The 15,914-nt window shown below is 41.2% G+C and overlaps 1 protein-coding gene across 3 annotated transcripts in view; it reads left to right on the forward strand.

Annotated features, from left to right (window-relative positions):
* IFT38 (intraflagellar transport 38) overlaps nucleotides 1-15,914 on the forward strand; it is a 68,696-nt gene that overhangs the window by 47,064 nt on the left and 5,718 nt on the right. For all 3 annotated transcript variants that reach the window (XR_014896897.1, XM_085313752.1, XM_085313753.1), the window contains exon 10: nucleotides 6,980-7,087. Coding sequence is in view for 2 of the 3 variants with exons in the window: in XM_085313752.1 (XP_085169878.1) it covers nucleotides 6,980-7,087 (108 nt within the window). In the remaining variant the exon portion in view is untranslated. The remainder of the gene's footprint in view (nucleotides 1-6,979; nucleotides 7,088-15,914) is intronic.

Genomic DNA, 15,914 nt, shown 5'->3' on the forward strand with positions numbered 1-15,914 from the left:
AAAAAAAAAAAAAGCTAATACTAAGTTATGTGAAAAAACATTCTTAAATTATGTGAAGTTGTTGAACTTTAGATACAGGTCAGGCTTTTAGCATTATTTGCATGATGAAAAAACTTGCAATTAGGTATTTGCAGCAGTACAAAAAATGTTTCTTGTGCTGAGTGATAAGAAAATTGCTGGTATTTTTTTGTAATCTTTATTTCACATAAGACGCTGTTAGARAAACCAATATACAAATCTTTTTTTTCATACAGCGTGGTGTTTTTCACACACACTGCTGTCCTTGTAGCACATCCAAGGTTGGTGCAATGAAACAAGTGCCAATTGACACGAATGCAGAGCTTGGTTTGGTTGTGGAAAATGGAAAAATAACTTAAAATATTATACTAGACGCTGCTCAGCTGACCACTGTGAAGACCATTGGTAGAACTAATGTCAGACATAGATACATGAAGAGCTGCTGTGGTCGTGGTTTGGTGCAGAAAGGAGGGGGCTAGAAAGGTCACTGACCCCAGCAGAAATTTGGGATTTATTTCTTCTGGTTCATCCATGGTTGAAAAATCTTGTTTGCTGAACAAAAAGGAGCATGTGACACATATTCTAGCCTAAAAGACATTTTTTTACAGACTAATTAGCTTATTTCATTTGCAGATTTTTCTGKGTTTTTTGTCCCTTTAAAAGCAGAACAGATCAAATAAAGCAAAAAACTTAAAATGTTTGGGTTTGAAAATATAAAAATAAGCCCTTTAAACTTGCAGAATATTTCCTGCATTTCTTTTGACCAAAGCTRTGGTCAGGATTTGATTTCAATTTGCAAAAAATTTGCTGTAAATTTGCTTTTTTTTTTTTTYCCCTCCTTGAATATACTATTTGCTTCAGTTAGGTTAATCTGAAAGACTAAAGATGTAATCACAGGTTTGTCGGTACAGTCACTCAGCCCTGCTTAGTCCCTCTTGGTCTATAAAATGCATAAATATTCACGTTACGCAGGATTATGAATTTGCAGTGGTTCAGCAAAATTCATGTCCCAACAAGATTAACTGATGCTCCTGCAGAGCTTGAATCCTGCCCAGTACGTATCCAAGCCGCTTTCTTGGCGAGGTCTGCTTTCTCTTTTGGGGCAGGCAAGTAAAATGTACTTAACTTTATTGTCTTGCTCGATTAAGCAGAGCAAATAGATGTGCTTAGGGTGGCAGTTCACGCGACACTTGGAGTTCGGTGTCGTACTGACTCTCTTGCACTCTCTCCAGACAGGAATTGATGCTTTCAAGTCTGATAGTCGATAACCAAAAAGCCTTATTGCAGCAGGGATCGCGTTTGAAGCGTAGCAGTAAGGCGCTGGGTAATTCCCACGAGGGCTGGGAGCCCGGATAGCTTTGCTAATGCTCGGTGCCCTCGCCAGCAGGATGCTAAGAGCATCTATCTTTTTGTAACAGACTCTTGGAGTTTGTCCACAAGTCTTGTGTGTTGCATGCTAAATAATTGCAAATTCATGTTTTAATTTAGTAGTGCTTTGATGGATTTTTGGCTTTTAAAGTCATTGCAAACTGTTATGGTCGCTGAGTATGACCTCTTCTGTAAAACGGGCCAAAAAGTGTCTTACCTTCTCATTCCTGTGCCAAGACTATAAATCCTAATTTAAATGGAGCTTGTCATTAACAATTATTTTTAATGATTTCAAGTGACAGAGACCTATGTACTCTTTCCCCAGGCAACAGTTAATTATCCTTACTGTTGAAAATGTGAGACTCGGATACTGCAGCAATAGGCCATTTTAAAATACCCAAGAGGTGTAAGAAAATGCACTTTGCTGCAACTCTGCAACACACTAGTTRCTGTTTGTAAGTATGTTTTTGTCAGTTTTAGTGTACTGAGATCTGGATGCCCACACTTTCTGCTGAAGCTTGTAGGAGCTGCAGGGGCTTGGAGCTTGGTCACTAGCTCTTGGTACTGCAATGAGTTTTTCTCAGATCAGATGAGGATSTTGGTTTTGCACTATGGACAAAGGATGTTCCTCACTGAAATGTTCCATCTATTTCAAAGCTTTTTTTTTTTTTTTAATTCAAAGTGCAGAGTTGTGAACATGTAGCTGTTCGAATTGACACACGTGACTGGTTTCTTTGAGTTTGAGACAAGAATATGAATTTTGGTAGAACTGAGACYGAGACTTTCAAATGAGAACTGAGCTCCACTCTCCCTTAGCTCACATTAAAAATCCCAATCCCCTCATTTTTTTCCAGTTCTAAAATTTCCTTGTGTTATTAAATAGATTTTATTTTTGGATCAAGTGGCTGTCAGTTACCCACTTGTTTTTCTCATAATGTTGCTTCACCAAAATCAACATCTTACCAAATCCAGTAATTGCTGTGGAGCCAATGCCTGTGTTTTCAAAGCAGTGATTTTTATTATGAAATTATATGCTAAACAACATTTATATTTAATTCTAAAGYTTATCGCTAAACTGTGCCTTATGCTCATTGTCTTCACCCAATACTTTCTTATTTTAGTTGCATACATTTACTTGAATATTTGTGCAAACAAACAAATCTGTAATGAAATCACTGTACATTATTAAATCACGCTTGTTTTCTTTCAAGCATTGCAAACTGCCTAAAATTAAATCATTATCAATGTTAATTGGTCCAAGTATCTGCCCCTTTTCTCTTTGGAAACAGRTATGATTTGGAAACAAATAACATATCTTCTGAGTGCAGTGTTTTTCARCTATGGCCAGCTGAACTGTTTTAATTGAAACTAATGTAGTTGATTAAAATTCATGATGTGGAAGTGTTGAAATATAAGGAGAGAGAAGTCTAAATCCCAAAGCCCAGTATATTCTCTCTTGGACAGTCTCATACTTCGCCAGTGCTGTCTGCACATGAGGGTAAATCACAACAGTGGGCAAATGGGCAAAATGCAGTTTGTAGCGTCTCTCTGATTACCTTGTCATAGTAAAAATACAGRGTTTAGTAAGCAGACCAGCATAAAGCTCCAGGAAGCTGCCAGCATTGGCTTAAATTGGGTACATGGATTGCTGAATTGCAGTTTATTGTTAAATGTCAAATAATCTTCATGTAAACCCATGCAAATCTCAGAAGCTGGCTGTATTACAGCGTGTTCTGCACTGCATGTACCAGTATATGTGAATTTGGAGTAGTATGCTTCATCATATTTGTTGGTTTATGCTGATACCAAGAGAAATGCACATTTTCTCCCTGAAGAGTATTCCTTAGCTCTCTGACATTGATACCTTGTCATTTCTGTTAATGCAGTAATACACAGAGAATGGTTGTGACTTCTAGGGCAGCAGGCAGTTTCCCTCTATGTGTTGTTAAGTGAAATTTCCTGATTTGTCATCTTTTCATGAATTAGAAGAATATTTTGCTGAAAATTGGACACAGTGGGAATATACAATGAGAACTGTAGGATGCTAAGAGCGCTGTAGTCCTCTAGAGAAGATGGGTCACACAGAGCATTAGCCCAGTGTGCCATTTAAGCCCATTAAGAAGCCTCTCCTCAGCTTGTCTTTATCTTGTACATTTAAATACATTTTCAGCAATATGCTCTGCTGCTGCATCCTTGGCATTTTGGCCTAGCATAATTCTGCCGTGCYGGTGATAACTCCGACTGCATAAAAGGCAGAGCTGGGGCTGGTGATAGCAGCTCCTGAGCCATCCATCACGGAGCGCTGGGTCAGAGCAGGACGTTTATTTTTTTTTTGTAAGTGAAAATGTGCTGGATTTTTTTCCAAATGGTTTGCAGGAGACTCAGARGCACAGATTTTATTGTTGCTGAATTTGCATTTGCATTTGCCGTTCCCCTTTTTTTGTTCCACTGTAGCGGCAGGCTTAGGCTTCGTGCTGGAGTATGAGCATCAGAGCTCCAGCCAGACCGTTTAATGAAAATCCAAACTCCTACCATATGCTCATAACAAGAATTGTCTCAAAGTCACAGCTCGGAAGGAAAAATGCTGCACTGTGTTTATGTGCTGCTCATCCACCTAATGAATCTTCCTTCATTTTTATTGAAGAGTAATCCAGGATTTTTAAAGGCGTAAAGGAAAGCTACYGGCCTTGCTTGTCGAGCGTGCTTTTGAAACTCGGGCAGTAGAGCTGGCACGCAGGGCGAGCTCTCCGGGGCTGGCCAGCTGCACGCCGTTGCAGCCGCAAAAGGGCTGAACGGGACAGGACTGCAGCTCCATCATCAAGTTTAAACYTCTAAGGTAGTGGGCAAGAAGGATAAAATAAATAATGTGAATAAGAGGGGGTGAAGAGTAGCTAAGAAACTGGGAGAAAGAGGAAAAGGGCTGGATGAGAAAAAAAGCTATGTTTAAACCATTTCCTTTTTAAAGGAGCAGYTTGGAGCCCTCCAGCCATCATTCTGTCTCCAAAGTTGCTGTAACTTCTATCCCAAGGCACAGGATCTTACAGCAAGTCCCATTTTCCAGTAGAAAAATGCTGTGGGGAATTGTATGATGATATGAACTTTCTTTTAGCAAGTGGAAATGGGTCAGAAATGACTGGAGTGCGAAGGAGTGCGCTACAGGGAGTGGGAGGGGTTCACGTAGTTCAGGAGAGCATTAAGCCACGGAAGAATATGGGTATTTAGGGAGTAACATTTCTGAGTGCATTGAAGGAAGATGGTGGATTCATTCTTGTTTTCTTGTTTTCTTATACCTACTTTTTCCCAAGGGAATTATATTTTGCATGTTATATCTGAGACTTTGCTGCCACAAGTGTTTTCTTTTTTTAAAAAAAAGGGGGGGCGGAATCCAGGAAAGTGAAATAAAAAATTAAATCTCTGTGTTGTATCGGTAGTGTCCCTACCCAGAGCAGAATCACATCACTGCACCTCTCTGCTGGGTGAATGCTGTAAGCCCAACTACATCCGAAGTGGGGTTAACTGGGTTTGTTACTCTGAGTTATCAGCAGAAAGCGCTGGTTCCAGCTGCATCTCAACTGGCAGCTYGTGCTCAGGAGGTCCCTGGGGAAAGGGTAAAGTGCTGATGGGAATGAAGCTGAAATGGTTGGGCAAAGGAATCACRTTGGTCCTCTGTGGCATCCTCAGCCCTTGCTAGCGATGTTGGTAGCAGGAGTACCATGTTTGACAAAACCTGAAGAGGAGGAAATGCTGCTCAAAAAAACCCAGAAAAACAAACAAACAAACAAAYAAAACCAGTCCAAAATAAGCAAGGCAGCRTTTCRGTAGCAGTCTGAGAACCACTGCAGATGTGGCAGTCTTGCTATTATGTAGAGCATGAACCAAAATCCTTTAGTTAGGCTACACATTGCTCTTCCTAAGGTGTTTGCCTGGGCAAGGACTAAACAAAATTTAGCTTTCCTGAATACCAGGTAAACAGAAATGGTATTTAGGTCACACAACAGTAAGTGATCCTTTCACTTGCCAAAGGAGAAACTGCAATACAAATAGAAATCGTAGCCAGCACTGTTACAAGCCTCATAATCTTACCAGGATATCAGATACATCCCTTGCTATTGTRCTTTGGCATTAACTTAATATTGCAATGAAAAAAGATTATGGAAAAATGTCTAGTATTTATACGTTGTCTGATAATTAAATATTGCCAAGATATATCAGCTCATTACTAATCATAAATAATCATATTTTCATTTTCTGCACAGACATGTGTATAATTGAATGAGCCTGGGAAAGGTTTGCCTGTTTTCTCTAAATAAGTAACTGGTATTGCAGCAGCACAGGGTGATGACCGAACACTGAGTCCCGCTGGGTTTGTCACAGGGCTGTTGATTCCGCAGGCTCACGTAGATCTGCCACATGCAGCAGTCCTTGCCAAAGCACCAGCTCTGAGCTGTAGGGTCAGCTGGCATAGAGGGGCTCATCACTGCTTAAGTCAGAGAGTATGTTAAGCGTCTATCAGCTGAGGACCTGGCTCACTGATTGACCGAGGAGTGAAGTGATCACAAGTGGGCAGCAGCTAGAAAGTAGGGCTCAGTCTGGAGAGCCAGAGAGTCTGCAGAAGCAGGTTGGCATGACCAAGAGAGGGGGCAGAAAAGCCATTGGGATAGAAGGAGATTTAAATGGAGCAGAGCCTCTTCCAAGCCTTTCACCTGCTTCTGAATCCAGTTGGACACTTTCAGAGGAGAATCAGCTTAGCTGGTCATGCTTGTGAGCACTAAGATGGGACTGGTACAATGACATGAAGAACAGCCTGCCCTCTTCCTTCTGCAGACACTTTTGAAGATTTTTGCCATCCTTTCAAACAACTGAAGGACATTTTAACCTGAGTTCTTAAGGTTTGTTCTAACTCAGTGACTGGGGAATGGGAGTCAGGACTCAGGGGAATTTGATTGGGACATGAAGGAGAAAATGAAAAGGCAGATAGTGAAAATAACTGGAGAAGTTCCTGTGCCTTGGGAGGTTCTCCTAACCTTCCAGGCATCTTGGAATTAGCCATTACTAATCCCATTTATGTGGGATGTTTCATTGTGCTTTTCTAACCTATGATTAAATGAAAGACAAAGAGTCTAAGGGGACGTTTTTGGATATTGCTTATGTCAGGGTAAAAGACTTGGAGATATATTAATAACCCCACAGTTTCCAAAGGCTTTTAAAAGATTTTTATTTTGAAATCAATTGCTGAAATAGCACCTTCTGACTGCATATATGATTCATAGCCAGGGAGTATATTTAGAACATTGCCTTTATGCTACMATCTGAGAATTGTCTCAAGGGTTTTTATATTGTACATGCTGTTCGTCTCAACATAATTCTTTGGCGTTAATGCCTCCAATGATGCCTTCCTTAGTGAGGACCAGCAGGTTGGCTATTTCCTTGTGCTTGTCAGTAGAGCTAATGCTCTGTCTGCTACTGTATTTTGAATTCGTCTTGGCCTGTAACAGAGGCAGAGACTACTAGCATGCTCTTGCATGCAACTGCTGTTCTGTGTTGTTGTGAATTGAGTTGAATGATGTTACTCAACTGCTTTTGTTTTATCCAGATAATGATGACTCTGACGTAGAGATTCAGGATGATGAAGAATCTGATAGTGAAGGGGAAGAGAGGCAGATAATGAAGCAGCGCACAGCCACGGAGACCAAAGTGCAAGGTACCTAAACCTGTCCTTAGTTTCTTCTATTCAGAAGAAYGCGATGAAAGTGTCTAAATCACCTTAAATATAAGGTCCTTTAGCGTTCAAGGACGTTGCAGAGTTCTCTTGAACTTTAAGAGAACAGTGTTTTGTGGAGAAAATACAGTGCTTTCAAGGGAGCATATTAGGGAGTATTTTCTGGAAAGAGCACCATATGAGAAGAATCCTCCTTTGATTTTGCCTTGCAGATTCAGGAGTAGCTTTGTACAGAAAGCCTTAGAAAAGTAATTGCATTTCTCATCACAAAGCATTTCTTTTCTGTTAGCTCTAGACACTAGTCCTAGTAGGGTCGTCTTCAAAAGAGACCTTTAGTGAGTTCGTAAAGCCACTGTCACTGATGCAGTTCTGGGTGCAAGACACCTGAATTATTTCTTTTGTGGAAAGACATCTGGCTTCTGTTTCTGCTTACACGTAGAGAAGTTTTAGCCTCTGACTACCAGTTCCAGTAGATTCTGGTCAGTAGCAACTCGAAGAAATTACTGTCTGAGGGGCTGTGTTTCACTTAGATGGGGGGAAAAAATGTTCTGCCTAGTTTACAGTCTAGCAAAATGAAACCACAAAATCTGGCTGGCTCTCATTGGCATTCTCATCAGCTGTGAGTGATTTTGACCACCAGCAAAAGCCCTTCTGGGCTCCGGATGAAGTACCAGTGTGGGTAATTTTATGTGCCAGTACTATTCGAACCCATTACTTGGATAGACTGAATGTGATTTTCTTTTTCTGAGCCTAATTCTACTCTCCCCTCTCTGAGCAAGGCCAGAGCTAGAAGCTGAAGTTCACAAATCAATATAACTCAAGAATTTTTATCCCTGATTTTTCTATTTCTTGGAACTTCCTGAAAAATGCCAAAAACATTGATATTCACAAATATTTTTTACATTGCAGTTTTTCAGAGAAAAGACTGTACAAAGCTTTTAGGGCTTTAGAGATGACTATATATAACTACCTATGATGTCCCATCTCATCGATTCTCTTAGGCTGGAAGTGATAATCTAGAGACGTGGGAACTGGCTGCAGTCAAATAGTCAACTCTTAACACCAGTTTTTGGAGAAAGCTCTATTATAAAAATCGTAGATTTTGTTACAAGTAGAATTTTTCAAGGAAGAGGTTTGTTATCACTAATTACAGTGACTGCAAACTCAGCATTAAGTCAGCGCTTGTCACACTTCAAGCACCCGTAACTCCCAAGATGTTTTCTCTGCTCTGCTGCTTAGATAGCTTGCTATGGTTTCCTTGTATAGTAAACTACTTATAGCACATAATTATTCTGACTTTCGCATACTCTGCTGTTTGCTGGCTACATGGTGGTCATCCCAATCTTTACTGTTTCCTTATTTTGGAAATCTCCCTTCGCTGCTCTATCTTCTTCCTGCTTTCTGCATGCTGCGAACAGAACTATTGGATCAGCTCCAGGTATGGTAAATGGCTCCTTTTCTGCAATCCATCCAGAAGAGTAATGACTGTACTTCCCATTCTTACTCCTGTCACTTCAATCCTACAGTCTTCCGGCAGAGACAGATACAAATGTTGTTAGGCTTTTAAGCTGAGAGTCCTGGGCTCACTTTTCTGCCTTGCTAAGGTTTCTCTTTATAATCTTGAGCCTACTCATATAGTCTTTCTAGCTGCATCTGTACTGTGAGGTTAAAAGCAGACTTTTGGTCCACACTGCTGGTTTTGGCTCAAAATGCCTGTATTTTTTGTTTAAGAAAACTCAACTGGGGTTGGGATTTCTGTTCTTCTGGCTTACTCAGTCATGTCCATCCTTTATGTGCCCAGACTATATGAACAAAAGCTTGGACTATGTCAAGATACCAATGAGGCCAGAGCTTTCCTCCAGGAGCTCCAGCCTGATCCAGAGTGCATACTTAGGTGAATTCTAGACTTGAGAACAGATTCAGACTTGCACTTGTCTGTGACGTGCAGGAGACCACGTCAAGACCGGAGACTAAAGTCAAGTGCTTCGGCTTCCTTGGAAAATCAAGCCTGAACATTCACTGGGCATTTGTCATTAAATATGTAGAAAATCTATACCTATACTTCAGCATAGATACTGTTAGGTTTAAAATGTACTTAATTATCAAAGCAATATAGTAAGAACATTAATACTTTCTTTCCTGACTCAGTTCAAGACATTTCAATCCTTTTCTTTTAAAGGATTTTATTTTCTTGAAAGATGGTGTTTCTGAGCCAAATCTGCCCTTCTGCTGAGGAGAAACAGGCCACTGTGGTCACTTTCTGGAGATGCTGTGGTTCAGTTCTACATCTCTAATTTCCAGGTTATTAATATGATAAGAGAAGACTTCTTCCCTCTATTCATAATAAGTGGGCAGATACTCCAGTGTGTCTGGCCATTATGGAGCCGAGATTTGGGGGGAGAGAGAATATCTCTTATTAGGCCACTTGGTATAATTGAGAAAAATGGACACACTTTCAGGTTCGAGAGTCCTTTCATGAGGTCTGTCTAGATGCAGCAAAGTTCAAACTAAATGCAGCTTTGACACAATTGCTCGTAGTTTTGTTTTTTAGTCAACTAAGAGACTTGAAGGGATAGGATTTAGTCTCCCATGAAGCAGAAAAGAGTGTTAGCAAGAGGAGGCAGGGTAAACAGCTGGTTCCTGTGGTACAGAGAGGAAATTGAATCCTTATTCCCTTCATACAAGGAAGAATAAGAAGGGGCAGGTAGAGAAATGAGCTATGTAGCTTGTATCTGCATTGTGTTCAAGATTTTTTAGGCTCTGGTTCAAAAAGCAGCAAATTAGCTTTAGGAAGGCTCATGTTGGTACAAGAAGGGAAGAGACCTGGAGTTGAGAAAAAACAGCTAGGAGGATAGTCAAACTGGCAGATACTGTCTTATTGAGTTTGTGAAACTGCAGCCTGTTTTATAGTGATTCACAATTGCAGGCAGGTCTCCTGCTTGAAGTGGCTTATTATAATTAAATCCACATGTCACTAATCATTGCTTTTAGAAATGAAAGAATACATTGATCATCTGTACCTTCTAATTTGAAGGTTGTAAAGGTGAATAAAAGTCCACAATCCACTTTCATTCTGCCTAGCAAGAGGTAAGTGAGGCAGTTATACAAATGAAATAGCAGATGCATGGAGAAGTTAAGCAGCCCTCCACAGGGTCACAGTATGGGTGAGTGGTGTAATAAAGTAAAATAAATAAATAAATAAATAAAGTAAATTCTTGCAGTGTTCTAAGATCTTAATCATCTGCAATGTAAAGAACCCTCTTGACTAAAACAGGTTGTAGACCACTAGTTTGCAACTGGTTAGTTGCTCATATGCAGGCAGGGTGGATGTCGGGATGGGGAAAGCAAAAGAGTGCAAGAACTTCTCTTGTGTACTCTCCCATCCTCCAGCTGTTACAACGCCTGTCAGGGTTTCCTGAGCTGAATGTGGTTTCAACATACTTAGTTTAACCCTCAGTAGATTTTTTTTTTCTAAGAACCTGTGCAGTCTCCTCTTGAACTAAAGTGAATTTTTAGCACCCGCACTATCAGAAGTGGCAGATTTTGAAGCGACATTGTGATTATATGTGCAGATCCGTGCAGATTTCAGCCTCATTCAGACCGGAGCTCTGAAATGCATTTTGGAATCATAAATCAATTCAGGATTTCTCCTGTTCCCAGTGTACTACTAGGCTCATTGTGTAGGCCGTGGCAAACTGGTACAGACCGTGCTTGGAACAAGGTAGGCAGTGGAAATGCTACGGAGCGAAACAGAGATGATTTACACTTGCAGAGCTGTGGGATTGTGCCTGTCCATATTAAATCATCCTCTATGTCTTTATCCATTTTTCAGGTCCCATATCCAAATATTTTAGAAACTCATATGTTTTCCTTCATAATGTGGGCGTTAAGGGGCATTTTTGTCCTGTTTGTATTGAAAAGACTGTTTCACTGTCGAGGCCATAACAGCTTCAACCTTATTTGGTGTTTATTGTAAGAAGGCAGCTTTATTAGACTCTAAATGCTACTCAGTAGACAGTCAGTCCAAAGTCAATGAAAGCACAGCTTTCTTGGAGCCTTTTACCTTTCCAGAACTGTCCCCAGAGGATCAATGTGATRATGTTGTGTTGGCAGACAGGTTAGCAAGTGTACTCGGATAAAATCTTAGCCTGTGAAAACCTGCACAGTTAAACATAGCAAGGACAAAAATGTCTGGATGTGGCAGATGAGGAGAATAAAGGTTTTTTTGTTAAGAAAGCAAAGTGTGTCTCCCTGGAAGAAGTAAAACCGGATTTGCAACGATCAAACCCAACTGCATGCCAACTTGCCAATGCCGGCTCCTCCTGCGCTATAGCCAGGCCTGTGCATACTCCTAGTCTTGCTACAGATACATTTCACAGAGGGATTGCACAAGGAGTGGTACATATCCAAAGCGTGCTGATGCTGCTGTTATGTCAGACATTCGGGGTCTTGAGGTGATAATGTTGTTTAGCTTCCCTGTCCTAGTTTTCTTGTTAAATTTGAGCTTGTGAGTATAAAGTAGGAACTAGCTAGCAGACACTGGGCAAGGGCCAGTGCAGCATGCAAGGTATGAAGGCTGCAGTAGCCCTTTTTTTTTCTCTCTCTCTTTTTTTTTTTTCTTTTTTGCCAATCTTTTAAGGAGAAGAGGGAGGTTTGACACAACAGCAAGGAATAGCTCCACTGACCTTTTTCCAAATCCCTTCTTACAGTACGCAAGCCAGGAAGTAGGAAAGTCATGATCTGGGTTTATTCTCAGTTGAAATGGTCAGACTTCTCTTACAGAAATCCTCTCTCCAGCTTGTGACAATGTTCAGACATCTGCTACTGCATTTCTAGAATGCTTTCCTTCTCTGTAGCCTCCCCAAGGTGTGAAGAAAACACAGACGTGCTGTAAATCTGATGGGGAGTGAAAGAATTCAATTAGAATACACAACAGCTGCCTGCTGCTTGTTCGGTGCCTTGCTTGCATTGAGTTCCTGCGGATGTTACCTGCCTGATTGTTAGAAATATGTTAAATAATTAATCTATTTCTTCCCTCCTCTCTGATTTCTAAAGGAAATTATGTCTAGGTGTCCAAGTCCAAGAAACATATGCAAGTGCATTTATCATTACAAATACAGGATGAACAGTTCTGCACTTTTTCTCAAAGTGCTGCCTTCCTTTCTAGAGTGGAAATGATTCTTGATAGGAAAAACGTGCTGAAGCACCGTGCACTTTCTAGGCATCATTCAAATGCTGTGTGAGCCTATCAGCCCYGATCTTTCAGCTTCTTCCTTAGGGACAGCTACCTCCTACTGGCGTGCAACTTAGTGCAAGATGTAGTCTCCCTTTTTACTTTTCCAAAGTCATTCCTTCCAATCACTGTATCTAGAAATATTTAGAAACAGTTAAAAGAATGCCTTTGCTGCTGCAGTTAGAAACAGTGGAGCTAGTGTTATTGGAAGAAGACCAGAAGAAAGCATCTCATTTTGAATTGTCTGCCCTTGGTAATGAAAGCACTCTGCCACTCTGTAAGATTTGTCAAGGGTCTGTTTCACATGCGCACTTCAGCCACAGACTCAAGAAACTGCCAGTCTCCTTTCGGTGTCCCTGCAATTCCAGCATGTCAAGGCCTGAGCCTCAAAAGCGTGAGGAATCTGCAGCCCACATACTTGGTGAGGCTTGCAGGTACCTGCACCTCACGCCTTTGGAGGCCTGCACCTGGATCGACTTCGATATCTGCATAGAAGGGAGAGCTGTAGGCTTTTTGTGTGCTAAACAGGCAGTGGTGAGTCAGGAGTGAAAAGCGGCTTCGACATACACTCTGCTGGGCTTGTCATTCTTCATGCCTTTCCTTTCCATGGAGGGTTTGCGATTATTGTGCTTGGAAGCTTTGAAAATCTACATTTAATTTCTTGGCAGTGAACAATAGATACATAGCGCTCCAAACACAATAAATCCTTCAATCTGATCAGACCACTGCTCTCTTCCTGATGGTTCTTCATGAACCCTGATGTTTGCAGGCCTCTCATTGCATGTCTTGGCAGATGAGTCTTGATCCAAAGTCTGTGAAAGTGAGAAGATGAGCAGACCTGGATTTTGCTCTTATCATGGTGGTAGCAGAGGAAGAGGACTAGAGAGGCATAGAGAATGTGTCATGCAGGAAGGTATTTGGCTATGTTTAGCAGGATTCRACTTCTCCAGCTGTCTAATAACATATGAAGTCAAGGGGAACAATTTTCTAAATGCACCTGCTCTCAAAGCAACTCACAGCCTTGCAGGACTCTACCAAACTAGTATTGATCTCCATGAACTTTTGAAAATAAATTCCTCCTTTGTGAGCRTCACAAAGTTCAGTTTTACACTGATTGTGACTTTGTACGCATGGCATACAACAGCTCCTCGTGACTGTGCTTCCTTTGGAGTGAATGTATTTCTCTAATAAAGCAAAGCAAATTCTAATTGCAAACCTCCTAAAAACATTTTGGAGAGTCAAATTAGTCTCTTCTTCCCTGCTCCTTCACTTCAAGCAGGAAAGAAAAACAGTCAGCAGTGCAGGGACTTTAGGAGCCGCTGCGTTTTAATGCCAGTGCTCAAAGAAAACAAATCTGGGGAGAAAGAAACTTGACATCATTGCTGTTCTGATTTTTACGGAGATTCATATAGAAATATGTTGATTGCCATCGTCTAGATAAGACCCTGAAAAGTCTTTTGCTTTAGTGATGTGGCTAGCTGCTGGACATTACTGGGACTGTATGGCTGGGGAAAGCAGTCTACCCTTTTTTTGGAAACCTCAGCATGTAATAAGGGTTCAGATCCTAGAAAAGGGGCTGCTGTTCGGAAGTCACAGAAATGAATTTGTCTTAACTTGAAGTAGAGCTCCCTCCCTCAATCTGTTCATCTTCTCCTAACAGAGATGTGTTCAGGTGCATGTGCTATTCAGCAAAGTTGAATGCACATTGGGAGGGAAAAGATATGCCTTCAGCCCATATTATGGCAGCTGCAATATTGGAGGAGAAGGGAAGGCTGTAGGTCAGAAATGGTAGATTTGAGACTGGCAACTAGCTTCCAAGCAAATTTTTTTTCCAGGAAGGTTATAAGAAATAGCAATAAGTATGCTTATCCTGAGCAACAGTTGTAGTGGACTTAATTGGTTGTTGCACTTCGGCAATGCCTAGAAAACTCTGCTGAGGTCATGGCCTTGTGCTAAGGGATACAAACACTYGCGCTTCAGAAGGCCATCCCCAAAGGACTTGAAGATCAGCGAGACCAGGGCAAAAGATTTATTCCTGTTTTCTGGATGAAGAGATGAAGCAGAAAGATGGGAGACATCTTGTCCAAGCTCACACTAGGAATTTTCACTAAGAGCTCAAGACTGAATGAAGATCTCCAAAGTGAGAGCAAAATGTTTCAACTGGAAGTCTGCTTCCCCTGTCATGGTAGGTTGACCTGACCGCTCTGGTTAGGTGTCATATCTTGTTGTCAGGCACGGGGTTAACATGTACGCTTTGCTGAGTAAGAACATGTAGATCATTCATTTCCTGTAGATCCATTGTAGGCAGCTGCACAGATTAGTACAATGGCAAGCGTCACAAGCAGAAGAAAAACTGGAAATGCTCACAGGCTTAAAATCCTGGATATGCATTCGCTTCTGATCTTCTGATGGCTCCAGTGGCTGTAAACCRTGGCAATGCACTGAGATTAGATTTGAATCCAAAAGTGCAGTGAAATTATAGTCTGCTCATTACTAGCATTTTACCTAATTATCACTCTGTACAGTCTGTCCCAGCTGAATTCGCATTGTTTGTTAGTAAACACAACCAGCTTTCTCCCACTTGGAAGCTTTGTGAGCCCCTGTAGCCAGAGCGGTGCAGAACTAATGCCATAGCAAGCTGAACCTAGCTAAACTGAACCCAATAAATTTCAAGCGACAAATGCCTCATACCTGCCAACTCTGTTTGGTGCGGACAATTTCTCTCTTTCCTACCTCCCCTCCAGTACACAAATGCACTCTGGCCATCTGTCATGTCTCTTGCTCCTACACAGACAGATTTGGTTTTTCAATATCTGAAAAATAAAATATGCCTCCAGCTTTGTCACAGAAGGTCTTCTGTTAATGTGGAACATTTACTTTCTCTCCTGCATAGCTWCAGCATACTGAACCCTAAAGCTCCAGACCCTCCACATCTTCTAGTATCCCCTGTAGGAGACCCAGAGTTGTGCCACAACCCAATGCAGATCCCACAGACCAAAATTAAAGTTAAACCTTTGGGCCCATCTATAGACAATGTAGGTCTATTGTCTCTTAAGGATGTTGGTTTTAGTCGTCTCTGAATTTACGTAGTTTCATCTAGCAAATGTCTCTAAAGCTTGGCAAGAGATCCTTTTTCCAGGAATTCTCTAGAGACAAATCTCCATTGCTTCTGTTGTCAGCAGGCAGGTGGGTAGAGGACACTGCTTTTTGTTTAGAAACATAAGGTGTTTAAATTACCTGCCCTGACACAGCAAGGTTTTTGGCAAATTATAGATGAGTTAGCGAGCTTTTCGCTGCACCTAACCAAAATCAGACTTGCAAAGGGAACAAAAAAGGACCTGTATTGTTTTGTACATTGGGATGTACAAAGGAGGTTAGACAGAGTATTTTTTAAAGTTGCTTTGTTCTCATGCTAAAAAGATAAATTTTGTCTAGATGGGAAAAACCCATATCTGACATGGAAAAAACTAGTGATGACAGGAGATAGATAGATGGTGAAATCTGATGGTCACAGCAGGGCTGTTGAATAGGCATCCAGTTAGCACTGAATGACTTCCAGTGGCTACAGAAAGCAGA

Source organism: Rhea americana, unplaced genomic scaffold, assembly GCF_003343005.1.
Source record: "Rhea americana isolate MKP2758 unplaced genomic scaffold, rheAme1 scaffold_394, whole genome shotgun sequence".
Classification (NCBI taxonomy): domain Eukaryota; kingdom Metazoa; phylum Chordata; class Aves; order Rheiformes; family Rheidae; genus Rhea; species Rhea americana.